Source organism: Nipponia nippon, unplaced genomic scaffold, assembly GCF_047370975.1.
Source record: "Nipponia nippon isolate SJK-2023a ecotype South Korea unplaced genomic scaffold, ASM4737097v1 scaffold_7, whole genome shotgun sequence".
NCBI lineage: Eukaryota > Metazoa > Chordata > Aves > Pelecaniformes > Threskiornithidae > Nipponia > Nipponia nippon.
In genome coordinates this window covers 24,373,102-24,389,670 of record NW_028262391.1, presented here as the reverse complement: position 1 = coordinate 24,389,670, position 16,569 = coordinate 24,373,102, and the positions used below count along the sequence as shown (strand labels likewise).

Sequence of the window (16,569 nt, the reverse complement as noted above, 5' to 3'; positions counted from 1 at the left end):
GAGGAGGAAGGATGAGATGAGACACATCGGGGCAACAGCACTGCACATGTGGGCAAACCTGATCTGAAACACTTTCACAACTGTCTGGCGTGTTTCACGCAGGAGCTCTGCCTCAACATGGCACAGCCCACGCTCAGCCCCTTCTACTGCTCTCATGATGCCATTCTGTGTCTCCCCATCTGGCAGCCTGCCCGTGTGGGCCACCCTGGCAGCTTACGCAGGCAGTGAGGGGTGCTGAGCTGCCACCTTGCCCAGCCCCATGGCAGTACCAGATGCTGCCACCCTTTCCCACCCCGGTGCCCCACTGTTGCACAACCCTGCAACGGGGTGTGCAACAGCCGCTCCGCGGGGGCGCAGGGGTTCTACAGGCTCTGACTCCCCTGCTCTGCCTGGGTGACAGCTCACATGCACAGCCGTGGTGGGGGATCAGCCTCTCCCCATGGTGGGTGTCTGGCACCATCACAGGGGGGCCATGGGCGCGACGCCCCCGAGAGCACGTTCTCAGGAAGACACAGTCTGGCTCCCAGGGCTGACAGCTGCATTTTTGCAGAGCTGATACTCATCTCGATGCTTTCTCACATTCTGTGGACACAAACACACTTATCAAGAAGTCCGCCCTGGAAGGGAAAGCACCGTGCTTTGATGGTTGCCACTGCATTGTTTCCATCATGCCACACCATCAAACACTGAAGCATACTGCCACCCCGAAGCATCACCCCTCACAAAGCCCCAGGGAGGTATCTGCTCCCTTCCCCACTAGCCTGTGGCTTTTGTTCACTTAGCATTTCAGAGTTCAAAACCTTGTCTACCCATTTGGAAGATGGGTGTCCCTGCCTTTCTGCTTCCCCTCAGTCAGTGCATCCACTCTGCAGCTTTGAGGGGCTGCAGCAAGCACACTCAGTGCGGCACTTCTGTTTGAAACTGCTCCTGTCCCAGGCACTATACCCAGATTTTTGGACAGCAGCACATGAAGTTGGAGGTGGCATCTTCCATAGGAGAGCTTAGCCTGCTCCTTTTATCTTTCCTGCCCAAAGTAATTTTCTGTTGCTGCTCATCTCCTCTCTTTTTACAGCCAGGTCTGCACGTGAGCTTGCACTCAGAGTGTGCTCTTCCCTTTAACACTGCTGACTTACTCAAACGTCACCCCTATCTTCAGGAAAGGCAGGAAGGAGCATCCAGAGAACTACAGGACAGCCAGTCTCACCTTGATCCCTGGGAAGGAGATGGTGGATGAAGTGAGAGCAGTGGATGTTGTTTATCTCAACTTTAGTGTTGCAAGCCTTACTGTCTCCCATAATACCCTCATAGACAGACTGATGAAGTATGGGCTAGATAAATGGGCAGTGAGGTGGACTGAAAACTGGCTGAACTGCCAAGCTCCAAGGGCTGTGATTAGCAGCATGAAGGCCAGCTGGAGGCCAGTCCCTGGTGGAGTCCCTTGGAGATTAAGACTGGGGCAAATAATGAAGATGCCAAACAATAATGGTCTGGTGCTAGGACAGAGTGCACCCTCGGCAAGTTTGAAGATCATACAAAACTGAGGAGAGTGGCTGATACACCAGAGGGTTGTGCCACCGTTCAGAGGCACCTTGACAGGCTGGAGAAATGGGCTGACCGGAACCTCATGGGGTTTAACAAGGGGAATTGACAAGTCCTGCACCTGGGGAGGAACAATGCCAGGCACCAGTAGAGGCTGGGGCTGACCGACTGGAAAGCAGCTTTGTGGAGAAGGACCTGGGATCCTGGTGGAGACCAAGCTGACCGCGAGCTCGCAATACGCCATTGCAGCAAAGGCAAGCAACAGCATCCTGGGCTGCATTAGGATGAGCATTGCCAGCAGGTCAAGGGAGGTGATCCTTCCCCTCTGCCTAGCACTGGTGAGACACATCTGGAGTGTGGTGTGCAGTGCTGGGCTCCCCAGTACAAGAAAGACATGGACTTACTGGAGCAGGTCCAGGGAAGGGCCACAAAGATGATTAAGGGACTGTAGCACCTCTCCTAAGAGGAGAGGCTGAGAGAGCTGGGACTGTTCAGCCTGGAGAAGAGAAGGCTCACAAGGATCTTATCCATGGGCACAGACACCCAATGGGACGGAGTAAAGAAGATGGAGCTCTTCTCAGCAGTGACAGTGAGAGGACAAGAGGCACTGGGCACAAACTGAAATACAGGAATGCCCATTTAAACATAAGAAAAAATGTTTACTCTCAGGGTGATCAAACACTGGAACAGGTTGCCCAGGGAATTTGTGGAGATAGCCTTAGAGATATTCAAAACCAGACTGGACATGGCCCTGGGCAACCTGCTCTGAGCAAGGGGTTGGAGTAAACCTCCAGAGGTCCCTTCCAACCTCAGCCACTCTGTGAACAAGGCCATCATCCTGGGTTCCTAGTCAAAAATAATTTACAGCATCAGCCTCTGTTTGGGAAATGCAGCTGCAGTTACCACAGGCAAACAGCTCCCACAGCCTTTCCTTTGTGGCTCTCTTCACATGTCTTTTCTGGTCTTAAATGCCTGCAGTGACCCTCCAGTCCCTCTTTCATGCTGTGACCCAAAGAGCCACTGCAGTATTTCATATCAGCACACTTCCCTGCCCTCTTCCACCCCAGCACCTCACAAATGCCAAATGGTATCTCAGGGTCTTATCAGCATGTGGTTCAGAGACATTTTACGTGACTCCTACCTCACACACTGATGGTTTGCCCTCCGTGACAGACAAACCTGGGGGCTTTGGATGCCTGGTTGCCTCCTAAGGGCTGTGATCAGCACACATATCTCTGTAGTTATAGGGTGGGTGCAAGGTCAGTAAGCCTTGCAGTGGAGCAGAGCTAGTGGGTCTTATCTTCAGGATCTACTGTTGTGTCCTCTCCCCTGCACAGCCCTGCCGGACAGGGCATGCTGTCATCCTTCACTCACCACACCAATGCCTGCATACTCTCACCCCTGAGCTTGAGCCAGCAGGCTTCTCTTCTCCCTCAGCTCACACGTATTAATAGGCAGTGGAGTACCCATCATGCTATTTTATGAGCATCCAACCACCATTAGCATCACTGCAATGAAGAAATGTTACAGCTCATCAGGTACTAAAGGTAAACAGGCAGTGAGACAATTCCCCACTAGTTATATTGCATGCTGATTGCCAACACCAATTAAATAGCCCATCACTGAGCCCTTTGGGGCTTACAGCTCTCTCTCCCTCCTCCACTTCTGTCAACGCAGGGTCCGACAAGTGCCACCGACGTGACATGCCAAGGCCTTCGTTCAGTTGCCAGCCTGAAGCTCTTGGGTGCTATGGCTGTATCTGTGCTCAGAAGTGCAGGCTGGAGCCCTGCTGCTGGCCCCATCGTGCCCATCTCCTGCTCCATCCCTGCCCCAGGCACCAAACCCATCCCAAGGGGCTCTTTGGGTGCAGCAGTCTCCATCTGAGGAGGGTTGGGGAGACTTACTCCAGCCTAGAGGTAGCCTACACTATGTGCCAAGATACTTGGTGTGCCCACCTCCCTGCCCACAGCTGTGCAAGCACGATTCAATTCAGCACTCAGCTGGAGGGCCCTGCACCTCCAGCTGCATGGGGTGATCTAATACCAGATATCACATCTTCCTGGCCTTGCTTAGCTTAGGTTTCAGCACAGCATTTCAAATCCACAGCTGCTGAATACCACTGCTAGCCATTGAACACACCGTTTTCGAAAGTGCTGAAGTGCTGAGGCACTAGACCTCACTGGAAAGTATTGTCACCATGTATTTGGTCAGCAGATTGATATTCAAGACCAAACTGACATGAAATCTTTTCCTACGCAGGAGGAGGAGCTGCTGTAGAAACCCTCAAGTACCGCTGAGCTGCTGGTGCCAGGCACACGCGCTGCGCCTGCAGCCTGTGCCTGTCCTCCAGACCCACTGGCTAGCCCCAGCTGGCCCTGCTCCTCCTGGCCGGGATGTGCAGCTGCACAGCCCCCTTGTGCCCTGCCTCTGGCAAGACCCGCTGCTGATTTTGTGGCATTAAACCTACAGGTAACATCACTTTGTTTCATTTTGTCTTGCTCTCTGTGAACTGCTGCTCAGGGTCCTGCTGTGGCTGGGAGGAGTCAGAGGAGGCTTAGACGCCTGGTTTCTGCAGGCCAGTGCAGTCCCTGCCATGCAGAGGTCCATGCAGTAGGTTGCGATCTCTGAGCCTTTTGGTTTCGGTTCTTACTCCAAGGTATTCTCTTGGGTACTTTACAGCATATTACTTCCTAACAGCAGCTGGGAACTGGAAGCTAAATTCATCCCAACATGGGAAACTAGTGATTCCAAAAGATTTTTTTTTTTGTCTAAGTGAATTCTTGCATCCCCTTCCAGGGTCAAAGCAGTTCTGTGGTTAGGGTGACTACATTACTGTTTTCAGGGGATGCAGTGATAGATAAGCCTGAAAGAACACAAGTTTCAAAAAAGAAAAGAAAAAAGTGCTGTGCCTTAGATGACTGTGTTTGGAGAGAGCCGTGAACAGCAACAGCAAGATCAGAGCAGGCAGTTTCCAGGTTTCTTCATGCTGTTTGGAAACAGAGAGGAAAAGCCCCTCACTTAAATGATTTGGCAGGGCCCTCACCTAGGGCTCTTCTGCCATGGAGGAAGTTTATCTGCTCTCTCTTTCTGGCTGTGCTTCCCTCCCAGGTCAGCTTGCTGCCCAGAGGCCAGCCAGCAGTGCCTGTGGTTAGATGAACACCCCTGTGAAGTACTGCCCTGTCCAAGTCTATTCTCATACCTGTGCAGCATATTTATTAACTCTGCTGACAGCTACCCATTTAATTTATAGGAAAGTTGGTGAAAATCAGGGCAGTTGTTGTGGAGGTGGCAGGTTTGAAGGCAGTTGATGCAGAAGATGCTGTGCTGTACCCCATCCTTCCCACCCCATTTTCCTTCTTCCTCTCCCTCTACTCAGTTCCAGGTCTCTTCCCTCACCCACCCTAGCAGCCCCCCTTGGCTCCCGTGGTGTCCTTAGTCGTTTCACCCACCACATTCACCCTTTGCTCGCCTGGTACTTGCCCACTTCTGAGTTTTCCCCCACAAGGCAGGAAGAGGATTTTACACACAAGTCTCCCCCTCCGGTGCAGCTGCTTCCCCATGGGCATCCCGCTGGGAAATACACTGGGTGTTTGCCACCCCAGTGATGCTGTGACACTGACTGTGCCTTCAGCCTCTGCCTTGCTTCTCTTCCTCCAAGCTCCCTGTTAATGGTCTGGAAGGAGCCTGCTACTTCTTCAGCTGCTGGAGGAAATGAGCCCAGCCCTGGCCTTCCTCCCCAGCTGGTCACCAGCTTCCATGGTGGGGGACAGCTGCTGATCAGCTCTCCCCAGTCTATGGTGGGGGGAAAGCAGAACACACTCCACAGTACTGGTGACCTTGTCCGTCAAGCCCCAGCCTGTTCCTGGTCTTCTAGTAACAGCAAGATGCTGTTTTACAGTTGTCTCCATCCTTTTCTCAAAGCTGTAGGTTTCTGCCTAGCCCCTCTGATGCTGCAGCCGTCTCATCATCTCAATTAAGCATTTCTAGTAGGCACAGGATATGCTAGCTTATCAAACTGCATCTCTTTAAAGACGTTTTGTGCTCAGCCATACCCTATCTGTGCTATGTGGCCTGCTTTAAAACCCTCTGCTCATTTCCTCCCTCCTTCCCCCAGTCTCTGGGCTGCCTCGTGGCCTGGAGAACTTGTGAGCCCTGAGCTGCACCAAAACCCCACAGCAGGGCAGGTCACTGATGCTGGGAACTGCATTTGGGCCACATCTCCAGCTCCAAAGGCAGTGTTCGCCAGAGCCCTTTCATGCTGCAGAGCATGGTTTGCCTATATTGTACTTCAGCACAGAGGCTACTGCTGGTGTTGCAGACGGGGGCTGATGAAAAGTAACCTGGGCATCAGCCACGCCAGCAAAGACATCTGCCTCGTGCAGTTAGTGAGCATAACAATGTGGCAGCTTCAGTCCTTCATGTAAGGTGTTTTCCTGCTGCTACTTACTTATTCAGAGAGGTTTTCCTTGGGTGACAGCTGTCAGCTTCCTCCCAGGTTGCAGGCAGCAAGCAGCAAGCCTCTGTTGGGAAACCCAGACCTGAGCACACAAGAATTGGTAGAGAGCTCTACACAGGAGTCACGTTATGTCTGCTAGTGCCAAAGACACTTACATATCCCCCCAGCAATTGAGACATTTGTGTGTTTATCAATTACCTCAGAATTGAAGTCTGATTTTGCAGGCAGTGCCCTCACCAACTGACCACAAGGTCTGGATTGCTTACAGAGGCAAATAACTGCTGAACCAGGCACATTCAATCATGCTGTCCCTTCCAACATCTCTGAAAGCTGTAGGATTTCACCAGCTCCCTCACCACTTTGCTCTCTTGTTAGAGTGGTAAATAACTTATTTTAAATTAAAAGGTTAAATTCTTTCCAAAGTGCATTTAGATGCAAGCAGAAATTCAGTGATGGAATCACCAGTTCAGAGAATTTTTCTGTGTGCACATCACATAGAGCCCCTTCACACAGGATGCGGTCTGATGAAAGCTGATTTTTATCAGCCCATGAACTCACACTCTTCACACAACTAACACCCCTGCGAAACATCTAGTAACCAGTGCGACAGGGGCTCAGTACCTGCTGCTTACATCTCATGGGTTTCTCAGGGTGGCAGGACACCTGCCTTGAGCAGGAACCATCTAATGCAGCCCTCAATGGCAAGTTCCTTGTTTTGCACTCGTGTTTCCTCTTTCAGGTGTGTCTTTCTGCTTTACATCTGCAGACTCGTACTCTCTCCTGGAAAAAATGGGCTTAAAATCAGGTTAATCCTTCCGCCCCCATTCCCCTCCGAAGGAGGTGGAGAGCAGCAGCCTCACTCACTCCCTTAGGGTTTCAAGCATGCCTTTGGGATGCAGGAACTCGGATTCAGCTCTGTTTTCCTCAGCTTGGAGCAGGAGCTCCAGGTTCACAAGGCAGCCCAAAGGCTCAGAAACCTGCCCAGTTAGAGCCAGAGCATGAGGATGTCTACCAAGTGACATCTGCTATGCCCTTGAAGCCCTTCACCCCACTAGTCTGTTTCCCAAGCCAGCAGAACTGGTAGAGGAGCTTTTGCTCATGGATCATGCTGGGCTTCAGCTTTGGTTGCTGCAATCCCTGCCTAGCTCAAAACCAAGCTAAGGGTAATCTTACCTCATTTGCACAGCTTGGCTTAAGGAATTAGTGTTCACATTGTCAGAGGATGCCCCTGTTGTCTATGGGGGCTCTTCTAAGTGCTATTCTGCCCCCCTGTTCAAGATCCCCCTATTTAATAAAGGCTGTCTGCCATGTCCTATTGGAAATGTATCTTGAGATATTTACTCATAAACTGAGTAAACATAAACAAAGCTTGACAAAGGATGCATCCCAATTACAGGCTGACTGAGAAGGCCAGCTTTGTAGACTCAAATTCACATTCGTAACAATGTAAATATTTACTTAAGTACCTTGTTTTATAGTAGTCATGCATCTATTAAGAGGTAGGAGAAAAGTCTTACCATGTCTTTTCCCATTTCAGGTCTCAGAACATCAAACAACATCTACACATCAGGACAATGAATGTGTCCAACAGCTGCAGTGTCACAAATCTAGAACTGTATCACCATGTTCATCTCATTGAATTTGCCCTGTATAACCTAGTTTTCTTTTTTGGAGCACTATTTAATGCCCTTGCCCTCTGGGTGTTCTTCTGCAAGATGAAGAAGTGGACAGAAACCAGGGTGTATGTAATCAATTTAGTCCTTGCAGACTTCTTCGTCATCTGCACTTTGCCTGCCATGGCTTATTTGCTCTGGAATAAGTCAACACGAGATGAACTCTGCCAGTTTACAGAGGCAATGTATACTGTCAACATGGTAGTGAGCATCTACATCATTTCATTTATCTCCATCGATCGATACATTTCCATAAAGCACCCCTTGAAAGCCAGGATCTTCAGGTCTCCATCAAAGGCTGCCCTTCTCTGTGGGCTTCTGTGGGTCTCTGTGATAACTGGTGTTACCTTACATCTTTGGTGGAGACATGCTGATCTCTGCTTTCAGAAGGATACCACCGCGCCTGCTACTCTGAGCCTGCTTTCCATTTTCTTCGTTTTCACTCTTCCATTAGCAATCTTGACTTTTTGCTCCACAGAAGTAATCAGGAACCTTAAGAGACATCTGAACACAAATTCACCAGAGAAGGAATTAATCCAGAAAGCTGTTCACATCATGTATGCAAATCTGATTGTATTTCTAATATGTTTTCTGCCAGCCTACCTTGGGGTACTTGCCAGATTCATAATGGAGAGCATTGGAGCTACCTGTTTCATGCTCCAGGTTATGAAGAACTTCTCTTCCGTGACGAGGTGTATTGCCACGTCCAACTGCTGCTTGGATAGCGTCTGCTACTACTTTGTGACCAAGGAGTTCCATGAAGCCCTTCTGCTGTCCAAACCCAGCACTGAAAAAACAGATCAAGTTGACCCCTTGCAGACACACACTTGCTAAAGGAAGCGGGGGGGAGCAGGGGGGATGAAAAACACCAAACCCAAAAAACCCCACAACAACTCTGTAACATCAAGAGAAAATACAGCTTCGGCATTATTGGGATAACTACTACTCTTTCTCTCTAGAGAGATCTTTGTTAGGTTTACCATTACTAAGTTAATTGCGATTTATACTCTATGTTTCTATTAAACAAGTAAGTTATTTCACAGAAATGTGTAAAAGTGTGTATGGAATCGCTGGTCGTTAACACGTCTCCATTCTACCCTACAGCACCTATATGTTACTCTTCAGGAAGACAGGTGACCCATGTATGTCTCCCTGTTTTAGTTCATTTTGCAGCTGAAGTCAATTGGTCCTTTCTGCCAACACGTACAAAAGAATACATCATGTTTTACCTCATTGTGTTTTTCAGGTTGTTTGCATTATTAAAATAATCCAGTTTATTTTTATCATATTTCTTTGGCAGGCTGGGGGGGGGCAGAGTTCAGGCAGTCCCAGCATATTACTAAGTACATGGCCCTACAAAACAGCCTAGACTCTGCTGACTGCCCTTCCCCTTCAAGTCAATGGGTCAGATAGATATGAAGGAACACTTAGAATGAAAGCAAGACTTGCCCAGTGCTATAAAGGCACAAAGTCCAGGAGATTTCAGAGCTGAGTCCTCCTGCCAGTTCTCCTCCTGCTGCAGTGCTGAGCCCTGGCACAGAGACACCTCCTTCGAGCAGCCATCCCCAAGGGGCTGCTGCTCCCACCTGTGGGGAAGCCTTTTAACTCTGTCTAGACCTTTGTCACCTGTGCATTGCTATTCCCTAGGTTTATGTTGTGGCACCAGGCTGGCCCCCAGGTTCATCCTCCCAGCCACAGCTCAGGGTCAGAGTATCATCTCCCAGCTGAACCCCACAGCTGGACACAGCTGGGTCCAGGTTTCCACAGCCTGCCCACATTGACACCCCTAACGTTTCCATGGGGGAAATGCATTTGTCCATGAGTCAGCAGCCTAGAAAAGTCAGGGGAGATGGGGAGTGGGTTGACCCCCTACATGTTATTCAAATGCTCCCTAGGACTGGGCTTTTTTCTTTCCAAATACTGAAAAATCTCCAAGATGGCCTCTGAGCTCTGCCCTGGCAATGCTCAGAGCACTCCAGGAGACAGTGTGGAGGAGTCTTCCCTGCCCATTTATGTAGTTTCCCTGGTGACCTACATCCGCCTCCAGGGAGCCCACGGCTGCTGCTCAATCTGCTGTTGTCACCTTTGGGATTGCGAGCTCAGGAGATATGAATTAATGGGACAAATCCTGAGGAAGTCAGAGTCTGGCTCCCATCAGCTGGCTCACATAGATGGGACTGCAACCGCTGTGGCCAACAGACAGCAAAAGCCATCAGAATGATTATAAAATACCACTGGGCCACGTTCTTAAACATGTTTCTAAAGGTCCTGACACCTATGGTGGGCTCACTGCCACACTGGTCTCTCTCACCCGTGCCCACTTGGCAGCAACTATCATTATCAGCTTCGGCTTTCCAGTGATGCTGATGAGCAGTGTTAGACACTTGGCTACTTTGCAGAGGACAAGCAGGCCCATAACATCTGTCACCTTTCTTGTAAAGACACCGAAGAGAAGCATGCTGGGTGCCCTCGCTCTGGGCTGACTGTCACGGGGTGCACGAGCACCGACGTGCCCCTTCAGAAAGGCCGTCGGTCCCCGCACTGCTGCCTGCCTGGGGTGTGCTCTGCACCCGCACCAGAGGCTGCACGGTCTGCTGTGCTCCCTGGGGGACCTTTCGCTGCCAGAAGGGCAATTTGCAACCATTAAGGGTTTTATTTCAGAAATTATTTGTTTTCCCAGGACTGAAAATATTAAATTTTAATAGCTAGTTTGTGTGAGGTGAGTGGGAGGACAGCAGACTGGGTGGAAAAAATGATGGTGAAGCATTGAGCTGATGTGAGTAGAACAACAGAGGGCACCAGAGACACGACCATCCGCAAAAGTAGGTGATAAATGAAGCACTTTGGGGGAACAAGAGTTCATTGCTGTGTTTCAGCGCTCTCGAGCTGTTGACAGCAAGCTCCCAGGCAGCTGTGCCCTGCACGAAGCAGCAACCTGCACCCACAGTCCCGACAGATCTCCTCCTGTGCCAGGACGCCTGCGTCGACACTGCAACCTTTCTGAGGACTAAACCCATTTGATGGCCCCACAAGAAGCAGGTAATGTCTTTTAATTCTTCCCACATCGGTGTGTGGCAGCATGCTCTGCTCAGCACTTCAGGGTGTGCTTTCTCACCTCTTAACTGAAGCCCTAGCCAGGACTACGTGCTTGTTAACATACGGGTCAAAACTCAGCTGTACACAAATGCCTCAGTTTCCTCCTGCTTTCATAGCTGTTATGCCTCACTCTTTTGCAGCCACGTGTGTCATTCAGGGGGGTCTTCATCCCTTGCCGTGATTTCACGCCAGTGTTTCTTTCCATGCCTCTTCCGCGAGCGTGGAGACACTGGGCTCCAGGCACGCTGGGGCACAGGACCTTGGGAACCACCACCAGCTCTGTGGTTACATGGGCAATTCAATGGGGCTGGGATGCCCAGCCCAGCCTGGAGGGCTCAGCTGCTCCTCGGGGCAGTGCTATGCATGCAGAGAGTGGCTTTTTCACTGCAGGATGACCACAGTAGGCTGGCAGGGAATGGCTGAAGGGTAGGTGGTACCACAGTGCAGCCAAGGACCTATGAGGCTGAAAGCTCAAGAGAGATGGGGCACCAGCTGTATGTTAGTTCCTTGATAAATTCGACCCTGAAAATGACTGTATCCCTGTGGTTCAGTAATGTCATACCAGTTCTGGTGCCAGGGCAGGTGCTGCACTTTCCTCCGTGGTTGCCAGATCTGTCTTTCAGTCTCGGACACTAAAAACAGTTCACTTAGTTCACGCAATCAGACATTTTCACTACCATTTAGATGTTGACGCTTAGAAGCCACTGACTTATAAGGCAATGTATTTATAAGAGATTGTAGGAATCTGGGCATTTTCCTTTCCTGCCTCACTGTCAACACTTCCTTTATGAGCTGCAGACTAAGTCTGATTCATCCTCCGCAGCCTCCTTGCTGGTAGCAGATGCCCTGAAATATTTAAAGGAATACCAGGAGATAGCCTAAGTTCTTGGATTTGTGTTTTCAGCTCTAGCAGTATTTTGGCTTCCTGTCTTTGAAGGCTGAGATCAGACATGTGTGCTCACTTTCCCTTCTCTCTTTGGAGACCTGTTATCTGCTAGGCCTGGTGGTACCCATGCTGAGCTATTCCTCCCCAGCATCCTGCAGCAAGAGGAGCGGGTTCATGCTTGGGGGCAGCCTGCCCACAGCAGGCACCCACCCACCAGCCTGCAGCTGTGTTCCCACCGCCCTCAGGAGTAAAGCCACCTGAGCTACCTTACGGCTGGAAGGGCTCAAGTCCTGTGCAGGTTTGCAGGCCTGGCAAGACCCAGAGCAAACCCATGAGGTGGCTTCAGCAGCAAAACAAGGGCCTTGGAGGGCAAAAGGGGAAGGCTGCCCAGTTCTGCTTTGGGCTGCCCTAAAGCCAGTGGCTCTCTGATAACCACAGCAGCAGCAAAGATAAGGGACCACAAAAATTATCATTCTGCTTTGCAGAGCCTTTGGTATTAGCCAAACTGTGCAAACCAGGACTCGATGGAGGGCAAGGCAGGCTTAACCGCGCAATAGTTGCAAGAGAGGGTTGCCTCTATTTTTTTTTGTGTTAGCTGGTGGCAAGCGACAGTGTTACTTTGATAGCTGAGGGACGGGTTGTGCTGATGAGCCACAGAGCCCCTCCAGGGGTTGCCTGCATGTGCAGCGCAGGGGCGCAAGGAGGCACAGAGCCACGAGAGCAGGGGCACTGCAGCACGACCCAGCCCAGGGGATCTGTCCCTGAGCTCGGTCTCATGGCTGCACCCTTTTCTTGCAGAGACGGCCCAACATGAAGAACTGCAATGAAAGCAACAACACGCTGCAGGATGACATTGTGCATTTTCAGCTTATCGTCTACATCCCAGTGGTCTCTCTGGGGATCCCACTGAACATGATTGCCTTCTGGGTCTTCTGCTGCAAACTCAAGAGGTGGACCGAGACCAGGGTGTACATGATCAACCTCATGGTCGCAGATAGTTTCCTGCTCTTTGCCATGCCTTTCCTGATATATTTTACCAAGTACAACTATCCCATAGACAAGCTGTGTCTCGCCATACAGAACATCTATTTTACAAACATGCCTATGAGCATCCTTATCATCACCCTGATTGCGACTGATCGATACATCGCCATCAAGTTCCCTCTAAAAGCAAAGATTCTTCGATCCCCACTGAGATCGGCTTCTATCTGTGGGTTTCTTTGGATAGTGCTGATAATTTATTCCTACTTGCGTCCAAAACTTCACAGAACAAATGAAAGATTCTGCTTTCAGAAACAATCTGTTCAACCTAATTATGTATTGTTATTCTCCATTATCTTTCAGTATTTTATTCCCTTAGGGATTGTGATTTTTTGCTCAGTACAAGTCATCAAATGTCTCAAAAAGAAGATGGCCACGAGCCCTCATGAGACAACGTTAGTCCAGAAAGCAATCCACATTGTTTCTGTAAATTTGTGTGTGTTCATCGTATGTTTTTTACCTCTCCACATCACACTGCTCTTGCGGTTTGCAGTGGATGTTGCTGGAGCTTGTTCTCTGCTCTCGGAAGTTAGAGCCTCTATTCAGATCTGTGGATGCTTAGCAAATTCTAACTGCTGTTTGGATGCTTTTTGCTATTACTTTGCAGCCAAAGAATTTCAGGAATTTCCTTCTCTGTTCCCTAATTATATATCAATGAGGTTCAAGATGAACCAAAGCCAAGAGTCACAGCCACCCACTGATCAAGTCATGACATAAACCAGGTGTAGTGCACTATAGGTGTTAAGAGCCACAGTGCTGTTGAAGTTTCAAGGCAGAGGGAATGGGACCACCTACAGTATTTGCAATCATTGTAGGTATAGGCCTACCTGCAAAAAGGGGCCACCCCCTCCAAGGGGTCTGATATTAACTTGAATTTTGTCCTTCTGTCCTCAGTGACTTGACTCCAGCTCTGACTATTGTCTTGGATCGTTGTATCGCAACTTCAGGTGTCTCCTGGTCAAGAGGGAGAACTACGTGGTGTGGAGAATAGATTATAAGGCCACTGTTCCCGCCAGGCGCTTATTTGTACATATCATGCAGCTAAACATAGGAAACTGAGCACCCTTACAGCAATACACAAAACCACTTCTAGTACTGTAATATATATGGTCACTTAAAACCAAGAAAAAGCCCCTGTACTACAATGCCAAACCTAATACATCTGTGCTGCTCACATCAAAGAATTTACCCATAGTTTCCTGCCAACCTATATAATTTTGAAGCTTGCAGCTATCGCCAGGATGCAGCTATTGCTGTGCATGGAGTAAACTGCAGGAGTCAGACAGTGGCCTGGGACTGTTGCCCCATTCCTGCCACGTAACACTTGTATTATCTTGTGGCAATGCCCTGGCATTTGTGAGTCTAAAATTATTGTGGGTATAAATAAAGCCCGCATGGGGGCCTGCATGGAAAAATTGAGCTACGCAAAGCATTGTGGACCACAGAACAGACCCTTAGCATTGTACATATCAAGTACAAAGCCGTGAAGATCTGATCTCACCCAAGCAACTACCAAACCCTGGCGACAGGTTGTTTGTTGCACTTTAATGGGATCAAATCTTCAATGGGTGTTCTGTCTGGTGAGAGGTGATCACATCTGCCCGAGTCGTCTCAGCCTCACGCTGCAGGAATGTTTATGCCCAGAAAAGAGCAGTGAGCAACACAAAGCAGATGCAGCCCTGATCCCTCCCTCACCATGCAAGAACAGTTTTCAGGGGAGGTTTGGTGAGAGTGGGATGTGTAAGGCCCTTCTGCAGAGACAGGGCAGACCCACGGCTGAGGGCTTCTTGGCATTGCCCTGTGTGATGAAGCATTGCTTTGGATTTGAGTTTTTTTCTCTTTCAGTTGCTTGAACAGTGCACAGTGAGGGTTCAACTGCTCTCCTGCACCTCATTTTGAGACAGTTAGCTCTTTCCATGCACTATACAAAGAGCCTTGATCTATCCTAGCTGGATCCCGGACCAGGCATCAGTTTTAATGTCTGGCTTTCCAGGTACCAAATTCCTCTATAATATCTGTGCTTGCTGACTCTGCACCACATATCCTCCCACCCCACAGGGAAGGGACAACAGAGCAGCTCAAAACGGTTAAGCCACAAAGGGAGGCCTTGGGGCACTGGAAGGAAGTGACCCGTAGAGAAACCTGGGCTGAGAGGGGAGCTAGTGCCAGGACGTGACTGCTTCGTGTTTATCTGCATAGAAATTTCATCTAACATTTTACCGCATAGTCACTTCAATAACTTAAAGTCAGCATGGAAACATTATACAGTTTTTGAAATGCATGGGATATCTGTATCTCAGTTGGCTTTATGGTCCTTGACTTTCAGTGTTTTCTGACTTATAAACCCCTAAAAAATTCCTCCAGGGAATGCAAACCTATATTCTGCTCATTTAAATCTACAGACAATTAACTTTCTTAGTGACAGCTTACAGATAGTTCCCCTACAAGTGGCCTGCCACCTTCTAGTGTCTGCAGATGACATGCTGAAACCATTATCTAGACATTGGCCAAACAACATAGGAAACAACTGTTCCCATCACAGAAAGTACTCCCCATCCAAATGTTAGATCTGCCTGCTTTGTGTCAATACTTTGGCAGAGGTCCCAGTATGATGGAAGCTGCAGTGAGCAACTGTGGCATAAAAATGGATGAAACTACCCAGGTCATTCAGTTGATCATTTATGTCCTGATTTTCTTTGATGTATTATTTAATGCTCTGGCCTTATTGGTATTTCATTGCAAGCAGAGCAAAAGGGCCATGTGTGTACTTGAACAACTTAATCATTGCACACTGTTTGGCCCTCATTCTGCCTTTTCAAGTCTCTGTTCAAAGACAGGAAAAGACACAAGAGACAAATGGTGACTGATATTAAAAACCACCTATTGCTTTAAGGAGATGCATGAGTGTTGTCACCCTTGTAGCTGCCAACAAATACGCTGCAATCAACCATCTTCAGAGAGCAAGAGGCTTAGGGTCCCTGGTAGCTCATTTTCCTTTATGGTGTGCTGTCCATCTTCACGACAGGCATCACTTACGTGTCCAAGCAAGTGGCGTTCAGCAAGGAAAAAGACTTGTGTTTCCAGAAACAGCGCAGAGGGCCTTCAAAAACGCTTTTGGTTCTGGGATCCCCTTCTGGGATTTTGCATCTCATTGGTTATAATGAATGCCTGTTCCAAACAGATTATTATGAAAATTGTTATTATTTTGAAAGAAGATGAAGGTTGATTCATATCAACCCGTTATCCTACTGTTAATCCAGAAAGCAAACAATCCAGTCATGTTCATGTTTTCTACCTGTTAACGTGGGGCACCTTGTCCAATTTACAATGGGCTCCAGTTAAGCCATCTGCTCTGAAATACAAAACAGTAATGCTTTTGTGCATGTGGCGTCATGTATAGGCCTCATAGTATAGCAAATACTAACTGCTGTTGAGGTGCCATTTGCTGCTGTTTTGTGACCAAAGATTTTCAAAACACTTTCTTCTTACCCAAGCCTATAGTTTTTAAATCAAGGAACGATCACAGACAAGGCACTCTATTAAACTAAACAGCTGCAGTGGTTTCACCCCAGCCAGCAGCTAAGCACCACACAGCCACTCGCTTACTCCTTGTCCATGCCAAAACCAGTACAACAGCTGTGCTAAAGAATTTATAGTTGGCATTCCTTTACATAGCCAAGTTTACTGCATATAGAATTGTATGAAGTGAATGTTTTTTTCTTGTAGGAAGCAAACTGAGGTCTCCCACCATTCATGTTCTAAATTTAAAAAATAAAGTGTTCCTTTTTCTTATTGTAAAGCAGAAATTTGTTGACTTCACAATCCCCGTAATCATTAAGTTATATTTTTTGTTGTTTGTACTGAACACTACAAAAACA

General features: G+C 48.7%; 2 protein-coding genes across 5 annotated transcripts in view; both read left to right on the top strand.

The window, feature by feature from the left end:
- The window catches only part of LOC104023675 (G protein-coupled receptor 35), a 76,727-nt gene extending 68,060 nt beyond the window's left edge, over positions 1-8,667 (top strand). For 3 of the 4 annotated variants that reach the window (XM_087740728.1, XM_087740727.1, XM_087740726.1), the window contains 2 exons: positions 3,799-4,008; positions 7,533-8,667. In XM_087740728.1, the coding sequence (XP_087596854.1) occupies positions 7,570-8,502 (933 nt within the window). In that variant the 5' untranslated portion in view covers positions 3,799-4,008; positions 7,533-7,569 and the 3' untranslated portion in view covers positions 8,503-8,667. Of the gene's footprint in view, positions 1-2,113; positions 3,087-3,798; positions 4,009-7,532 lie in introns of those variants that run through there. The other variant, XM_087740729.1, reaches the window with a different exon arrangement.
- Positions 8,668-10,549: 1,882 nt separating this feature from the next.
- LOC104008595 (G protein-coupled receptor 35) lies at positions 10,550-16,569 on the top strand. Its single transcript, XM_087740724.1, has 2 exons — positions 10,550-10,707; positions 12,449-16,569. Exon 2 carries the CDS (start codon positions 12,461-12,463, stop codon positions 13,406-13,408), a length of 948 nt encoding a protein of 315 aa, XP_087596850.1. The 5' UTR covers positions 10,550-10,707; positions 12,449-12,460; the 3' UTR covers positions 13,409-16,569.

Excerpts from the sequence above, each read along its gene's own strand:
- LOC104008595 (XM_087740724.1), top strand. The coding sequence starts at position 12,461 with ATGAAGAACTGCAATGAAAGCAACAACACGCTGCAGGATGACATTGTG.